Below are 16,635 nucleotides of genomic sequence, written 5' to 3' on the forward strand. Positions count from 1 at the left end.
GTATTATTACACCTGGACACCGAAAACTATAAAGCGCACTATGTGGACCTCGTCATCGGCAACCTGGGACACGTGGACATCGAATTCAAGGTATTAATACACGTAGACACCGAAAACTACGGAGCGCACTGTGTGGACCTCGTCATCGGCAACCTGGGACACGTAGACATCGAATTCAAGATATTAATACACGTAGACACCAAAAACTACGGAGCGCACTATGTGGACCTCGTCATCGGCAACCTGGGACACGTAGACATCGAATTCAACGTATTATTACACCTGGACACCGAAAACTATAAAGCGCACTATCTGGACCTCGTCATCGGCAACCTGGGACACCTAGACATCGAATTCAACGTACGATTACACCTGGACACCGAAAACTATGAAGCGCATTATCTGGATCCCGTCATCGGCAACCTGGGACACGTGGACATCGAATTCAAGATATTAATACACGTAGACACCAAAAACTACGGAGCGCACTATGTGGACCTCGTCATCGGCAACCTGGGACACGTAGACATCGAATTCAACGTATTATTACACCTGGACACCGAAAACTACGAAACGCACTATGTGGACCTTGTCATCGGCAACCTGGGACACCTAGACATCAAATTCAACGTACGATTACACCTGGACACCGGAAACTATGAAGCGCACTATCTGGATCCCGTCATCGGCAACCTGGGATACGTGGACATCGAATTCAAAGTATTAATACACGTAGACACCGAAAACTACGGAGCGCACTATGTGGACCTTGTCATCGGCAACCTGGGATACGTGAACATCGAATTCAGGGTATTAATACACGTAGACACCGAAAACTACGGAGCGCACTGTGTGGACCTCGTCATCGGCAACCTGGGACACGTAGACATCGCATTCAACGTATTATTACACCTGGACACCGAAAACTATGAAGCGCACTATGTGGACCTCGTCATCGGCAACCTGGGACACGTGAACATCGAATTCAAGGTATTAATACACGTAGACACCGAAAACTACGGAGCGCACTATGTGGACCTCGTCATCGGCAACCTGGGACACCTAGACATCGAATTCAACGTACGATTACACCTGGACACCGAAAACTATGAAGCGCATTATCTGGATCCCGTCATCGGCAACCTGGGACACGTGGACATCGAATTCAAGATATTAATACACGTAGACACCAAAAACTACGGAGCGCACTATGTGGACCTCGTCATCGGCAACCTGGGACACGTAGACATCGAATTCAACGTATTATTACACCTGGACACCGAAAACTATAAAGCGCACTATGTGGACCTCGTCATCGGCAACCTGGGACACGTGGACATCGAATTCAAGGTATTAATACACGTAGACACCGAAAACTACGGAGCGCACTGTGTGGACCTCGTCATCGGCAACCTGGGACACGTAGACATCGAATTCAAGATATTAATACACGTAGACACCAAAAACTACGGAGCGCACTATGTGGACCTCGTCATCGGCAACCTGGGACACGTAGACATCGAATTCAACGTATTATTACACCTGGACACCGAAAACTATAAAGCGCACTATCTGGACCTCGTCATCGGCAACCTGGGATACATAGACATCAAATTCAAGCTTGATTCATAAGAATCGACTTAAAAATTCCCTAGCGGCACTTTCTGCCAAGCGTAGAGAACCTTCTTTTCCGTTGACTCAATATTTATTATATATATACCTAATTTACCTAAATAGAAATCTTCCTCTGACCGATAAGTCTATCGACCTAATTTCGAAATACGCGCGCGATATCGAAACTGGCGATACCTGCGCCGCCAGCGTCGAAAAAGTGAAAGTGACGTTTCTCTGATAGATCGCGGCGTTAGGAGGAGGAGGAGTATCTTAAAAATAAATTTTCACATTTGGACTTTGCGTCGCAATATCTCCGCTCGTAAGGCACGTAGCGGAATATTATGAGAGAAACCCCCCCCTAATTGGACCCCAAGCTATCGATCAAGCCTACTTAGAACTTGATCCGTTCACTCGTTATCGAGATCTCAACATCTCGGGTACTCGCAACCCGTCGCGTCGCGTAAAAGAGTCACGGTCGGTCTCGCTCCGCGTGTACTTGGCGCGAGACACTACCGTGTCTCTTGATAGTATAGATATTCGCAATAAAGCTTATCACAGTAAAAAAGTGTGCAAGTAGAAACTTGCACATTGCTTCCTCATAGTTTTTAAGTAGACACGTAGAAACTTGCACATATTGCTTCCTCATAATTTTCAAGTGTACAAATTATAAATGTGAACATTTACTTCCTCACAATTTTCAAGTATGCAAATTACAAATTTGCACGTTGCTTAATCAGCATTTTATTTCGCTCATAAAGCTTCCTCTATGAGGAAGCCAAATTAATAAATATCTACTAATAAATTATACATAAAAAAATAGCTTCCTCATAAGAGGAAGCTTTATGAGCGAAATAAAATGTTGATTAAGCAACGTGCAAATTTATAATTTGCATACTTGAAAATTGTGAGGAAGTAATGTTCAAATTTATAATTTGTACACTTAAAAATTATAAGGAAGCAATGTGCAAGTTTCTACTTGCCTACTTAAAAACTATGAAGAAGCAATGTGCAAGTTTCTACTTATTTTTTTATAGTAGCAGACAGTATAAAGTTTTTATTGGTATAATTCATTTGCCTTAAACATAGTAAATAGTACTCGATAAATTAAGTTTCCCTTATCTGCGGCGTATATACCGGAGTTACCCTACTGCAGACAGTTTTTATTCTTTTATGAAAAGAAAGGTTACGTGTCAGCACCTAATGACGCATCAACTAATAAATCTATTTCTTTCTCGACTACAAAAAGCAGCCGCTTCCTGAGGTTCAGAACAAATCTCACTACGAGTCTCACTATATGTTTATCTCGCTATAAACAGCAATTTCCCAATTCTTTCGGTTTTACTCATAGAGATCTTCAATTTTGTTTTCTTTTTCTACTTCTTTACTTTTCTTTAAGCTATTACTTAACTAAGTTAGCTAATTAAAATTAACGATTAGATTCGTAACATTTTTTTTCTTCTATTAAGGTGGTTCTTTAGTACCATATGAGTTAAGGAGGTTGAAGCCTGAAGTCCAGTTGAGTCAATTGACGGTTTAGAAAAAAGTTTTTTATTAAGTCATTAAAAAATCTGTATTAGGTATCATTTTATTCTCCATACGCTACTATTGCATAAAACGTATAGTAAAAGTATCATATTATGCATCTTTATATTTTAATTAACTAAAAACAAAACACTTTTTTGCCAGTGCCAACTTGAAAACTTGTGGTATTGCTCATTATTTCAATTTAAAAATGGCATGAATATATATTTTGCCGTTGATAAAATAAAATCTATACTATTATATAAAACCCGACTGTTTGTCTGTCCGTCCGTCCGTCCGTCCGTCCGTCCGTCTGTCCGCGAACTATTCATTCGTTAATGGACCGAATTTTTATCAAGGGTACATGAAATAGGGGTAGAATTTCCCGGGTAGTGCTATAGGGTGTATAGTTTTTCGTTACCGATTTTCTGAAAACCGGTTTTTTTAATTTCTTCAATTTTTCGGGAAATAATCGACCGAATCTCAAAGAATTATATATGTGTATAAGTATATGAAACAGAGGTAGAATTTTCAGGGGAGTGTTATAATGTGTATAGTTTTTCGTTACCGATTTTCTGGAAACCGGTTTTTCTAATTTTTTCAAATTTTCGGGAAATAATTCACCGAATCTCAAAGAATTAAGTATGAAACAGGGGTAGAATTTTCCGGGGAGTTCTATAAAGTGTATAATTTTCCGTTACCGATCTTTTTGGAAACCGGTACGAAAATTTTTTCAATTTTTCGGGAATTAATTGACCGAATCTTAAAGAATTGTATATGAAGTAAGGGTAGAATTTTACGGGGAGCGCCATGATGTGTATAGTTTTTGTTACCAATCTTTCTGGAAACCGGCTTTTTTTTAATGTTTCCAATTTTTCGGGAAATAATTGATTAAATTTCAACGAATTATACATGAAGTAGGGGTAGAATTTCCCGGGGACTGCTATAAAGTGTACTATTTTTTGTTACCGATCTTTTTGGAAACCGGTTCTGAATGACCAAATCTCAAAAAATTGTACATAAAATAGGGGTTGAATTTTCCGGGAAGTGCTATAAAGTATATAATTTTTTGTTACCGATTTTTTTGGAAACCGGTATCAAAAGTTTGACGAATTTTTCGGGAAATAATTGATCAAATTTTAAAAAATTGTATATAAAACAGGGGTAGAATTTCCCGAAGAGTGCTATAAACTGTATAATTTTTTGTTACCGATTTTTTGAGAACCGGTATCTTTTTGGAAATTGGTTTAATTAAAAATAGTATTTTTCATTTTACAGCATTTTAGAGAGAAAGAGAGAAAGAAAGAGAGATAGATAGATAGATAATCTTTATTAAGCCCGAGCATATGCTATGGGGCAAATTTATGACATAGCCATAATACATTTATTTTGGGCAACCATAAGTAACATGCTACTTATGACTTTGCGCAAGAATACAAATAAAAGCAGAATTAAGCGAAAGTTGATATGACTCAATTAATGGTTGTAGTATTCAAGCCCATCTATTTATTACTTAACTATTAGACGCATGTATTGCAAAGTAACGGTAATATAATATTTTACACTATGTACATAATACTTAAACCTACGATATGCTCTCAATCAATTTATGTCGGTACAGGCTCAGATTCAGATTCAAAAAGGAATGATCGGAGAAGGCTCTTGAAGGATGTAAACGAAGGTGCCGTTGTAATACTAGATGGTAATGACTGCCAGAAATATATGGACGAGATATGGAAAGAATTCTTATAAGTGACAGTTCTATGAGCCGGTAGGTAGAATGCCTGTGAAGAGGTGGCATGTCTTTCCGATCTCCTGAGCGATGGATCGAGCGGGATAAAGAGCTCGCGCAGATATAATGGAGAACGCATGTGGATGATTCTATACATCATGCAGCCGAGGAAGTAAAGCCTTCTATTTTCAACTAGGAGCCAGCCTAGTTTCCGCCTATACGGACTAATATGCACGTCACGCCTGATTAAAGATAAATCGTATACTGCAATTTACAAGTCTTTGAAGTCTAGTGTTTTGCTCTTTGGTTAAACCATGATATACTAAACAGCAGTAATCAATATGAGGCAAGACCAAGGTGACTACAAGCTTTACTCTCAATGCAGTGGAAAGACTACTCTTATTAAACTTAATTTTATATAACGCGTTGTGAGCTTTGCGCGAGACAAGCGAAATATGCCTCTTCCAAGAGAGATCAGATGTGACGATCACCCCCAAATTCTTCACTTCAGTCACGAATGACAAGGGCACATTGTCGACAATGACATCCGGTAGATTATCAAGGTTTATATTGCTGACATGTGCCCTGTTACCAAATATCATGACATTGGATTTTGACGGATTAAGTTTGAGACCATTTGATCGAGCATAATCGAAGATAGCGTTGGCATCTTTGGAGATAAGTTCGATACTTTGAAGAATGCAAGCGGGTGGACATCTGTAATAAATCTGAATGTCGTCTGCAAATATCATATGATCCGAGTAGCACAAGGCATTGCCTATATCATTTACGTAGAGGGAAAACAAATGAGGGCCTAACACAGAGCCTTGGGGTACGCCACACAGCGTAGGCAGCCAGTAGGAAAGTTCACCAGTCTCATCCACTACGGCTTGAGACCTACCAGTTAGATACGAGAAGAGCCACTTCAGAGCGGCGTCTGAGAAGCCTAACATTTTCAGCTTTATCAAAAGTCGAAGATGCGGGACCATGTCGAAAGCCTTGCTGAAATCAAACAGCACCATGATAGTGATTAACCCCTCGTCAATACCTTTCTTTATGTCGTCGCAGACTCGCAAGAGAGCAGCCTGGGTGTTATGACCAGGTCTGTATGCAGACTGTCTTGGATTTAAGAGATTGTGCTCCTCAAGATATTGTATAATCTGCGAGGCCGCTATTTTCTCGAGGATCTTCGACAACTCAGGCAAGTTGGCTATTGGTCTCGCGTCAGACGGAGACGACGGAATGCGGACCTTTGAGAGGGGACGGATCAACGCGCGCTTCCATTCAGACGGAAATAAGGAAAGCTCCAGTGATCTGTTAAACAATTCCACGAGCCATTGGCCCATGACTGACCAAGCAACACGCATAACGTACACCGGTATACCATCCGAACCCGACGCATAAGAGTAAGGGGGTCCATCTGCCAAAAGTTCAAAAACAACACCAGGCGTCACTGTAGAAAAATTAAACTCCGGTCGCCAGGACGGACTAACAGCCTGGGCCGTAGCCGAGACAAAGTCCACCCAAATGCAAGGCAGCTGAGCATCATAAACTGAAGCAAAGTATGTGTTCAGCTGGTCAGGCGTAAAGAAGTGCAGAGGAGAAACTAACGTCGATTTGACCAGTCCGAGACGCGCTAGTTCCCTCCATAGTTTGTTTGAATCAGTGATCCTTATCAAGGCACTGAACTGGAACTCACTCTTTGTTCGCTTGATATCTTCATTTAGCCGATTACGAAAGAGCCTATAAGTAGCATAGGCCAGTAAATCCTTAGAACGTTTCGCATTTTTGTATAGTCTATTCCGTTCACGCAGCCGGGTTACAAGATCCTCAGTGGAGCCACCGCACAGGGGGCCTCCTGACTACAAATTTTCGTATCGGAGCATGCAGATCAAGCGCCTCAACCAAGGTCCCCAACAGCATCGCACAGAGATCGTCGACCCCAGTCTGGCCCCCCCCCCCGGCAATGGCCCGAATGCGCGTCAAGAAGGCAGTGCCACTCACGATCGCTCGCAGATGGTCCTGAAATTCGCCCACATCCATACTCCTGTAGCCTCGTCTCGACATAGCACGCTCAGCGACGACATCAGACCCCAGAGAAAGAGTCAGTTCGAGAAGGTCATGTCCAGCTATAAACGGGCTTTCAGATTTAATAAAAGTCCGGACCTTCTCGTCGTCATCCACCGCCAGGACGTCAAGCCACGAGTCAGAAGTAGCCATGTGATACGTGGCACCAGAGGGCACGATGGTCATTGACATGCTAGACATTAGTTCACGGAGGTATCCCGCTTCGTAGTTAGTGGAAAGAAGATTGCAATTTAGGTCGCCACCGACGATAACATGTTTATATGAGTGCATAACTTCAATGAGTGCCTCTTCAAAATCATGGAAGAGCAGACCCTTTGGTCTTCTGTAGATGGACGCATACAATACAGCATCGTTGTTAGGCAGGCGAATGTCGATAATGAGGTACTCAGGAGCGTTTTCCACTCCTGCAGAAACAGCAATAACCTTGGCCTTGAGTGTGTTGCGCACATAGCATGCCACTCCTCCACCTCTCTTACCCACACAATCATGACGAACCAAAAAGTATCCATCCAACGCTACCAGGTCATCGGAAATATCAGTATTAAGCCATGTTTCTGACACAGAAATAATATCATGAAGGTTTGCGTTGAACTGCAGCCTGATAAAATCAATATGACCGCGAAGGGAGTTGGTATTGAATTGTGCTATGCTAAAACGAGAGTACTTAGTTAAGCGATTCGTAATAACTGAAGACGCTATATGCCTGTCTCGACCCAGTCAAACCAAGTCGGTCAGGTTCTCCATAGAGTTAATATAGATGATGGGGGCTCCGTCCGAAGATCTGATACATATGCAACCCTGCTTTATCCAGACATATTTATAGGATTTCTCCTTGCCGACGCGCTTGGCATGCTGCAACAAGTCGTACGTGGTTTTGGGCAGCATCTCATTTATGTATAAATTGCGATCCGAGTCATTGCCGCATACGTCACGCTGCTTAAGCACTCGCTTTGCACGCTTCTTCGCGATAATGGCATCCCGGACAGCATTTGATGACAAGGTCACTACGATCGATCCCGAGCTGCCCGCATTCGAGGGACGGCTCGGAGTTGCACCAGGCTGCAATTTGCGCTTCATAGATCTGACGTCAATCACGTGGCTGGAGAGATTCCGACAATCCAGTGCACTAAGTATGGTGTTGACAAGCTCTGCTGGAGTAATCGACAACGCCTCCGGCAGTCCCGATGCAATGAGCTTATTTTCTTCTTCGGTATGCGCACTGGGCTGAGCTGTTTTCAGCGTCTGTATGTCACGCGCCTGGGCTGAACTCGCTTGTTCCAGCATGGTAATGCGCTGAGAGTTATGTACAACAGTCTCAGCGATATAATTTAATTTGATAAGTTTGTCGTTGATCTCTCTATTTATTTCACGCTGGTCTTCTATAAAAGCGGTCAGTTTATTGTTAGATTCTTCGGTCTTTGATCGCTAATCCTCCATAAGAGCAGTCATTTTTTTGTCAGATTCTTCAATCTTTGACATTATAGACAAAAACATTGCATCGATAGACTGTGACTTTGTATCCGTGGGAGTAGCCATATCTTCAAAATTTAATGATTGCGTACACTTATGAGCCAGCGGTGTAGTCGGTAAGTCCTGTTGCGCTGCCAAAGCTTTACAGCAGTGATCAGCGTATCTGGTCAAAGCAAAAATCTTAATGCAACCGGGGTGAAACGATTTGTTGCACTCGCATACAGCAACAGTAGTCGCTATTGACTTTTTGCACTTAAAGCACTGCATAAGTGATGCGCTAAGCCAGCCGTGAAGAGATCAGGGATACGTCAACCGCGCAGGTAGCAGATAGTAAAGCGTCAGAAAGCCTCGGATGGTAAACAGCAGCAATACGCGCAGAAGCCTTCAGATGGTAACACATGCGCAAGATAGGTGTGAGATCAGGAAAGCACCGAGATAAGAGAAGCAGGAGCATGCGCAGCAAGAGTCCCCATAATCCAAGACGATAAGGCAAGAGTGAGGTTAGATAAGAAAAAATATTTCACCTCAGAATGCCGAAGACAGCGGTTGCAAGGAAAGAAAGATGTAACACCAATCTTAACAAGCAACAAAAGACCTGCTCGATTCTGTAACAGAATTGCCCGAAGGCAGCTTGCGACAGAGATATGCTGGTTTAAAGCAAGAACGACAAAACAGACGTGCACGCTGTACTCACCGAGAGAGAGAGAGAGAGAGAGAGAGAGAGAGAGAGAGAGAGAGAGAGAGAGAGAGAGAGAGAGAGAGAGAGAGAGAGAGAGAGAGAGAGAGAGAGAGAGAGAGAAAGAGAGAGAGAGGGAGGGAGAGAGAGAGAGAGAGAGAGATCTCTCTCTCCTCTCTCTCTTCTCGCTCTCTCTCTCTCTCTCTCTCTCTCTCGCCTCTCTCTCGCTGCTCTCTCTCTCTCTCTCGCTCTCTCTCGCTCTCCTCTCTACGCTCTAGCGAGAGAGAGAGACTATTTGCGTGTCATCTTACATATGTTCTCCGGGGTGAAGCCCGGGTAACCAGCTGGTAATGATTATTACTGGTAGCTCCCTTGATAATTATATAAGCTGTCGATTTTTTAATAACTTTCCGTCGATTATATTAAATACGATTGAAACTTGGCAACGTTGCACTTTTATGAGGTTGGTAGCAGTGCTCGCCTCTGTGTTGAGCCACATATGCGGCGCTCGCTAAACGTAAACATGCCCGCGAAAGATGATCGTGTCCGTGACAGAAACAAAAGGTTTTCTACGAAAAAGAAACTCCAGTGAAAGGAAAATGTCAAAAACGCGTGTAAGAGACGTAAAATACAGAACTAGGATTCGAAGGACTTTATTGTCGATGGGCGTCGTGTCGTCGAAATTAAAATGTTAGCAGAAGAAATGTGGTGCCCGGTTTGTGACGCTCCACTATCGTTTCAGTATGTTGAAAACGAAAATGTCATCGGCCTTGCCAGTATCTTTCGTGTGAGATGTCACACGTGCCACTTGCTTCATGAGGTTCAATCGAGTAAATGCTACAAAAAGCGTGAGGACGGCAATTGCACTCAATACGACGTGAATGCTAAAAGTGCTCTCGGTAAGAAACATAAAAAAAAAAAAACAAATTTATCTTGTGTGCGCATTGTTATTTACTCTCGAAATTATGTTTTAGCTATGATTGACGCAGGCATTGGTTATACACACATGAACACGATTTTGTCGATACTTAATATTCCTATCATTAGTAACACATTGCTTAAGCGGAATGAACGGTATGTGGGCAAATCGATGGAGCACTTAGCATGTAAAAGTTGCAGAGAAGCATTGAGACTCGAAAAGGATTTGATGTTAGCTGACATGTCGTAAGGAAACTTTAATTCTTATTTATTACTATTTTTATGTGCTACGTTACTTTATAAAAAAGCGTAAAGAATCTGATAACAAATTATTGTAAAAAATATTGTATCACATATGCAATTAACAGCGCAGAAGCAAAAGCTCATCTGCGTTGCACTAATGCAATTAAAACAGAAAAAAATAAATAAAAATTCACTTCTCCATTGAGAACTATTTTACATTAATTATTGAATAAATTTAATAAATGAACGTGAATTTATTTCAGGGTTTTTAGAACTTGTAGATGCTTCATGTAATATCTGCCTATGAAAACTGATCAGAATCGAACCAAGGACCCAAAGAGCAGTACCACTGAAAACATCGTGGCGGTTAAAAATGTATTGAGTAATGAGTAGCTGTAGCATAGTGTAATGATGAAAGTGTTTGTCGTTGTTGCTAACTGGATGCCTTTTACTTATTATATCGGATGAATATTAAATATTAGATCATAGGACCTCATTATAGATGTATAATTATTGTAATTTCTCTCGTATACTTTGCTGTATGTTGCTTTTTGATTTCGCTTTCAGGGTTTCCAGAGTCGTAACGTAGAATTCGTTAATAAAGTTGGTACAATTTTTTTACTTATTTGCTGCTTTATATTTGAATGCGTTAATAATTTTTCTGATGGTAAATATTTGAAGTGATCGTTTCGTCTCAAATATTTAACACCCAAATCTCGAACATCTGTGTTTATTTGCTTAAAATCTGATTGTATGACTCTCTCTAATTTCAACGAATATGTTGTAGCTGTTACATTATTTTCTCGCTTTATTAGAACGGCTGATTATTTTGTATTCATTTTACTAGGTACTTCAACGACGTTCCTATAATTTTCGGAAGGACTTTTCCTATCCCAGAATGCTCAATAATAGAACTGAATAGATTTGTGTATGCTTTCACTTGATAATTAGAATTTATTATGTTTTTAATATATTATGTTTCATATCCCCTAGATCAAACGATTTGGAAAGCCCAGAAGAACAAAATTCTATAGTAAAGTTAAAAGCTGCATACGAAGCCGGATGGCAAAAGAAAAGGTCGGGTCGAAGCTATAATAGTCTTACTGGTAAATCTGCAATATTGCGGATATATAATTTATAGCACTATTATTTTTTTCTCTGGTTCGTAGCTATTTGTGTTATATACGTGTTTCAGCTCATGCCATCGGGATCGGATCCAAGAATAAATTAGTTATCGGCTATGCAACTAGAAACAAACGGTGTATCTTCTGTGAGAAAGGTCACCCACCGGAAGATCATGACTGTCGACTGAATCACACTAGCAGTTCAAAATCTATGGAAGCCTCGATGGCTGTGGAAATTTTCGCGAAGAATCCAATGCTTAAGGAGGAGGGCGTTGTGATTGGTACGATCATCGGTGATATTAAAATAGATATTAAAAAAAATTGGGATCAATCATCGCCGTCAACGCTTTCTCCATATAACCCCATGTAAAACGACGCATTTTTGGAAATTAATATCTCAGCTTCTGGATGGTCAATAAATCTGAAATAATTCTCACACATGCGGTAGATCCTATACTATCATATATATTTTTTACAAACGAAAATCTAGAATTGACCAAACTGCTTCAACCTCCTTAATATAAAGCCTACATTTTTCTTTAAGAAAAAACATTTTTATGCATATATTCTAGACACTTGTATAATTACTGGTTTTATAATGTAACTTTTCATTCGATTATGTATCAATTTATCTACTGATAAATGTAAACAGTTCAAGATTTGACTTCAGTTGACATTTGTACAAAAGAAATGTCGCGACATATATTGCATCTCTTCGCTGTAGACAGCTATCACGCCAGTGCCGTGTGTTTGAGTAAGGTTATGTATTGTATTTACGTTGTAAAATAATGGAAAGTAACAAATAATTTCGATAATTGGAGATTTGCTTGCAAAAGAACAGTGCTGTGGAAAGAAAACACTACACGGCGCGCACAGCTGATCGAAAGGCCGACAAGAAACGCGACAATTCATAAAGTTTTGATTAAATTTTTGGTCTTATTACACGTTAACGTCGTTTTGTCTTATACTTAACACAAGTGCTAAAAGAATTAAACAATATTATTTTCAGTTTTTTGAACTTGTTTCTTTACAGATAGTCAGTGAAATTCTCGAAAAATGTATGTTTTCGGTACAATTTCCCATAAAACTTATGTTAAAAATTCCAACTTTGAGATTTAATATCTCATAAGCTAGACGTCAGATCTTCTCAAAATTAAAAATTTAAGTGTATTTAGGTTTTCTTTGTAACATATTTTTTATTCAAAATTTTTTCTTTAACATGGCTCTGATGGCCGAACCACCTTAAAGGATCAGCAACTAAAACCCATGTTATCCTCTTTCTTTATCTCTTTTTTTTAATATTATACGAGCTAGTGTGTTAAATCAATTAATGGTCAAATCCGTGGCATCCTGTCTCTCACTCACTGTCCTCTAACCAACTTTTTCCATGATTAATTCCCTTACAAATCTTTTTCTTATATTATTATTTCTATTATTATTATTTTAAGTTCGTTGATAAATCTCTGAAAAAATTAAAATTAACAGGCGCATAAATTAACCTAAATAAATTCAATTTTAGTAAACCGCGAAGAAATATAAGTTAAAATAAATCCAGAACTCTAATGTCTGAATTGTCTCCTTTGCCAATCTGTAGCCTTATAAATTTTTCTTCCTAACTTAAGTAAGATTTTTCCACAACTTTTTTCGTCCTTACTCCGTAATGTTCTAAAAGAAATCTCGTGAATCTTTTCGTCCTTGTCTCATTACATATTCTTCTCTTCCGCTCGCAATATCTTACAATTGAAATAGCCGAATAAAATCGTAACAATAAAATTAGTATACTTTTAGTAAATATTCAAACTATATAATGACTTTATACATATATGTAACAATACCCAAAAATTATTATACATAAAAACACACAACATATGCGCACACCCACATGTATACGCTTTCATGTCACGTATTTGTTTAATCTTTAAAAATTTTATTTCAAAAAATACAAAATAAATTTATAACGGTAATTATTTTTTTTTATTTAATAACCCCACTTTCAGTTCCTTATTTTCCTGATTTCATAACGTTTACTCCCATAAAAATAAAAATGTTTCTTTGTTTAAAGTAAAAAACCGACAAACGCACTTCTTGCAAAGTGTGTCATAGATGTTGGTCTCTTATCGGGATCAACGTCTGGAGATCTACACTGTTCGTTTGACTCGCAACACACGCTTCAAATGTATTCCTTTTATATGAAATAATTATAATTATCTCTCAATAGTACGAGTAATATAAAATTTTACATAAAACAAATTGCAAAAATGTGAAAAATAAAAATTCTTTTATATTCTATAGATTAAAATTTGTATCAATAAAAATTCACTTATTTTTATAAAATATAAAAAAAAATTTATTTTTCACATTTTTGCAATCCGTTTTACGTAAAATTTTATATTTATTCGTACTATTGAGAGATAATTACTTAATATAAAAGAAAGACATTTGAAGCGTGTGCTGCGAGTCGAATATACTGTGTAAGTCTCAAGACGTTGGTAGAAGGGAAGACAAAAGAAGAAATAGACGCAAGAGCTCCTCAAAGGTGTCTCCTTGTAATATGTAAAAAATTACTTGTAAAGTGTACGAGTTTTGCAATGACGAGTTTGAACGCATTTGATCATAAATGTTATAGATATAATATTTAAAAAATTATAAGTACTCTTTAGAATGTTAGAATAAAAGCATCAATTATATGAGTTGTGAGCAAAAATCAAAATTCCTCTTTTATATTTCTTTGACTTTTCCAGGTCTGTGGCAAGCTTTTCATTGTTTCAGGAAACAATTTGTAAGATATCTCATTATATTCTTTTAACTTCATTTATTTCTTCAGTAATATTTGTATCTATCACTTTTCATTAAAAAGAAAATTGTATTTATTACTATATATCAACTTAAAAAAATTAATCAGAAAAAAGTCAAACTTACCCAGCCGGATAAGCGACCAATTCACTAGTCTTATCACAATCGAGAGCTGCATTGCTGGAAACAGTTACACCCAGTACTCGTTCTAGCTTGATCTAAAATATAACAAAAAAGTTTATTGTTACACTGACATTCGCACTCTCTATAATCGTTGGTAAAATTCTTAACATATCTATTATATAATAAAACTAATGAACAATCTAGCTAACATAGTTTCGCAATCCAATTTCTATGAATGTGAATTTTATTTCAAAACGAATTTTAAACGTGTACAATTTTATATGAAAATTCTATTTTTAGATATCTTAAAAATAATAACAAAATTTCGTTGTAAACGATTCTCATAAATCGAAAAACGCTGTAATTCTATTGTATTTGTAAATAAAATAAAAAAATATATAAAAAAATACAAGCAATTCTCTTTCCTATTTTGCAAAATGTTTTACAAAATAATCTTAGCTTTTCCATAAATTTTAAAAGTTATAATTTATAATTTCAAAATTTTTAAATAAAGTAGGAATTAGTATAAATAAATACAAAAACTTATTAAAAAACATTAATAAAATAAAATAAAATAGAATAGAAGCATCTTGTAATTATGTGCTGACTATTTTGAACCATGTATGTATAGGTGTCTAACAAGTAACTGACTAATCGAAAGGTGATGATATTAGGTCAAACTGAAAAGAAAAGTCATGTACTATTTTACAAAATTTGCAATAGTTATCGAGTAATTAATTAAAACGTCTGAGCGAATAAGAATGCATGAGAAGCGGCAGGTCGGACTCGATAGACATGTAAAGACATGGTTTAGTTGTTATATAAGATCTCTTAGCGACAGTGAGTATCTGATAGAGAGAGGTGGAGTCACGCAACGTGTGTGTGTGTGTGTGAGCGGCGAGCGACCCTAGCATATATAATAGATTGAACATTGCCATTGGAAAGCTCTAAGTAAGATATAAAGTCTAAGGGTGCCATTACATGGAGCGCGGAAACGCGGAAACGCGGAAACGCGGAAGCGCGGAACAGAGAACAGTATAGTGACAAATAGACATTTGTATTCATTTCTTAAAATTGTGTTCACTTAATTCATTGCAATTTTTATTAATATGCTTATCTTTTTAGCTTATCTATTGAATACAAACATTTTAATCAATAAATACCGTTAAAAATTAATATTTTATAATTCTCCGTTCCGCTTTTCCGCTCAAAATATGCTCCATGTAATATTAAGGCATTCAAAACAGACGGAACGGATCGACGGAAATCTAGTAAATTTTGTCTTCCGCGCTTCCGCGTTTCCGCGTTTCCGCGCTCCATGTAATGGCACCCTAAAGGATAGAGATATGCTTACTAGGATGCTTTCCTTGTCTAATTGTGTAGTTGGTGGAGAGAAAAAAAGGTAGGGTACTAAATTTTAGGAGTATGTAGTACTCATGAAAACTAAAACGCCTTAATAAAGCTAACTAAAGCCTTAATGTTTATTGCATTACTCCAAAAACCATTTATTTATTTCCAAATTATAAAGCATTTTCTGTTGTAATAAACACAAAATAACTTTAATGTACAGCAGATGGTCGATATGCTCTCCATTCATTTCAACATACAATTTGGTTTTTGCTTTTTGAACAGTTTCTTGCTTGACTGTCGACGATTCGGATAAGCTGCATGATACAAACGTGCTGCTTCTATAGCATTGCCATTTGCTCTGCTATGCATGAAATGAATATCTGTCAATTCAGAATTTGTATAAAAATTAACCATTTTTCAGACAATACAAAACCAGACACTGTGTGGCAACAATTTATCGTTTTAAAGCTGAACAAAACAGTGATATTCGATATGTAATTCTAACAGATGGCCATTCACGGGCGTTCGTGGATGAACTGATACAGAGAATTAAAAACTATCAACAAACACGCCGACAATATTCATTATTTGTCGACCTTAGACATTCGTAAAGGACAAGTGTACGAACGGTTGCGTGTAAATACATTATACAATGCTCGTGAAATGAACAGTGTGCGTGCGTGCGTGCGTGCGTGCGTGCGTGCGTGCGTGCGTGCGTGCGTGCGTGCGTGCGTGCGTGCGTGCGTGTGTGTGTGTCGTTATTAGCAGAAAGAGTAAAAATGAAGTTAGAAAGATTGACATTAATTTTACAGAATCAAACATGTTTTAAAAGAGGAATGGGGACAATTTATCACTATATGCATATTAAATTAATTAACAAAATTAAAAAGAAAAAACAATGGCGTGTAGTATGATGAGGTACGGGTGAATAAAAGAAAAAGAAGAATAGTATAAAAAATATTAGGCTGGAGAGAAAGTAATCC

The 16,635-nt window shown here is 38.1% G+C and overlaps 3 protein-coding genes across 18 annotated transcripts in view; 2 read left to right on the forward strand and 1 right to left on the reverse strand.

Moving 5' to 3' along the window:
* Positions 1-16,635, reverse strand: part of Wdr62 (WD repeat domain 62) — a 227,182-nt gene that overhangs the window by 135,697 nt on the left and 74,850 nt on the right. For all 12 annotated transcript variants that reach the window (XM_077424013.1, XM_077424021.1, XM_077424019.1 and 9 more), the window contains one exon: positions 14,306-14,397. In XM_077424013.1, the coding sequence (XP_077280139.1) occupies positions 14,306-14,397 (92 nt within the window). The remainder of the gene's footprint in view (positions 1-14,305; positions 14,398-16,635) is intronic.
* Positions 1-16,635, forward strand: part of LOC143907335 (uncharacterized) — a 181,526-nt gene that overhangs the window by 134,207 nt on the left and 30,684 nt on the right. The gene's annotated exons all lie outside the window — the stretch shown is intronic.
* LOC143907299 (uncharacterized) lies at positions 9,384-12,176 on the forward strand. 5 transcript variants are annotated; one of them, XR_013259826.1, is made up of 5 exons: positions 9,384-10,000; positions 10,076-10,265; positions 10,526-10,637; positions 11,256-11,368; positions 11,458-12,176. XR_013259826.1 is itself a non-coding variant. In XM_077423982.1 (3 exons), the coding sequence occupies exons 1-3, from the start codon at positions 9,790-9,792 to the stop codon at positions 10,554-10,556; spliced, it is 432 nt and encodes a 143-aa protein (XP_077280108.1). In that variant the 5' UTR covers positions 9,384-9,789; the 3' UTR covers positions 10,557-12,176. The 5 variants fall into 5 exon arrangements, 1 of the variants encoding a protein (XP_077280108.1); XR_013259828.1 differs by having other exon boundaries at positions 11,256-11,339; XR_013259825.1 differs by having other exon boundaries at positions 10,526-11,368.

Source organism: Temnothorax americanus, unplaced genomic scaffold, assembly GCF_048541705.1.
Source record: "Temnothorax americanus isolate GAGA-0224 unplaced genomic scaffold, ASM4854170v1 Scaffold8, whole genome shotgun sequence".
NCBI classification, from domain to species: domain Eukaryota; kingdom Metazoa; phylum Arthropoda; class Insecta; order Hymenoptera; family Formicidae; genus Temnothorax; species Temnothorax americanus.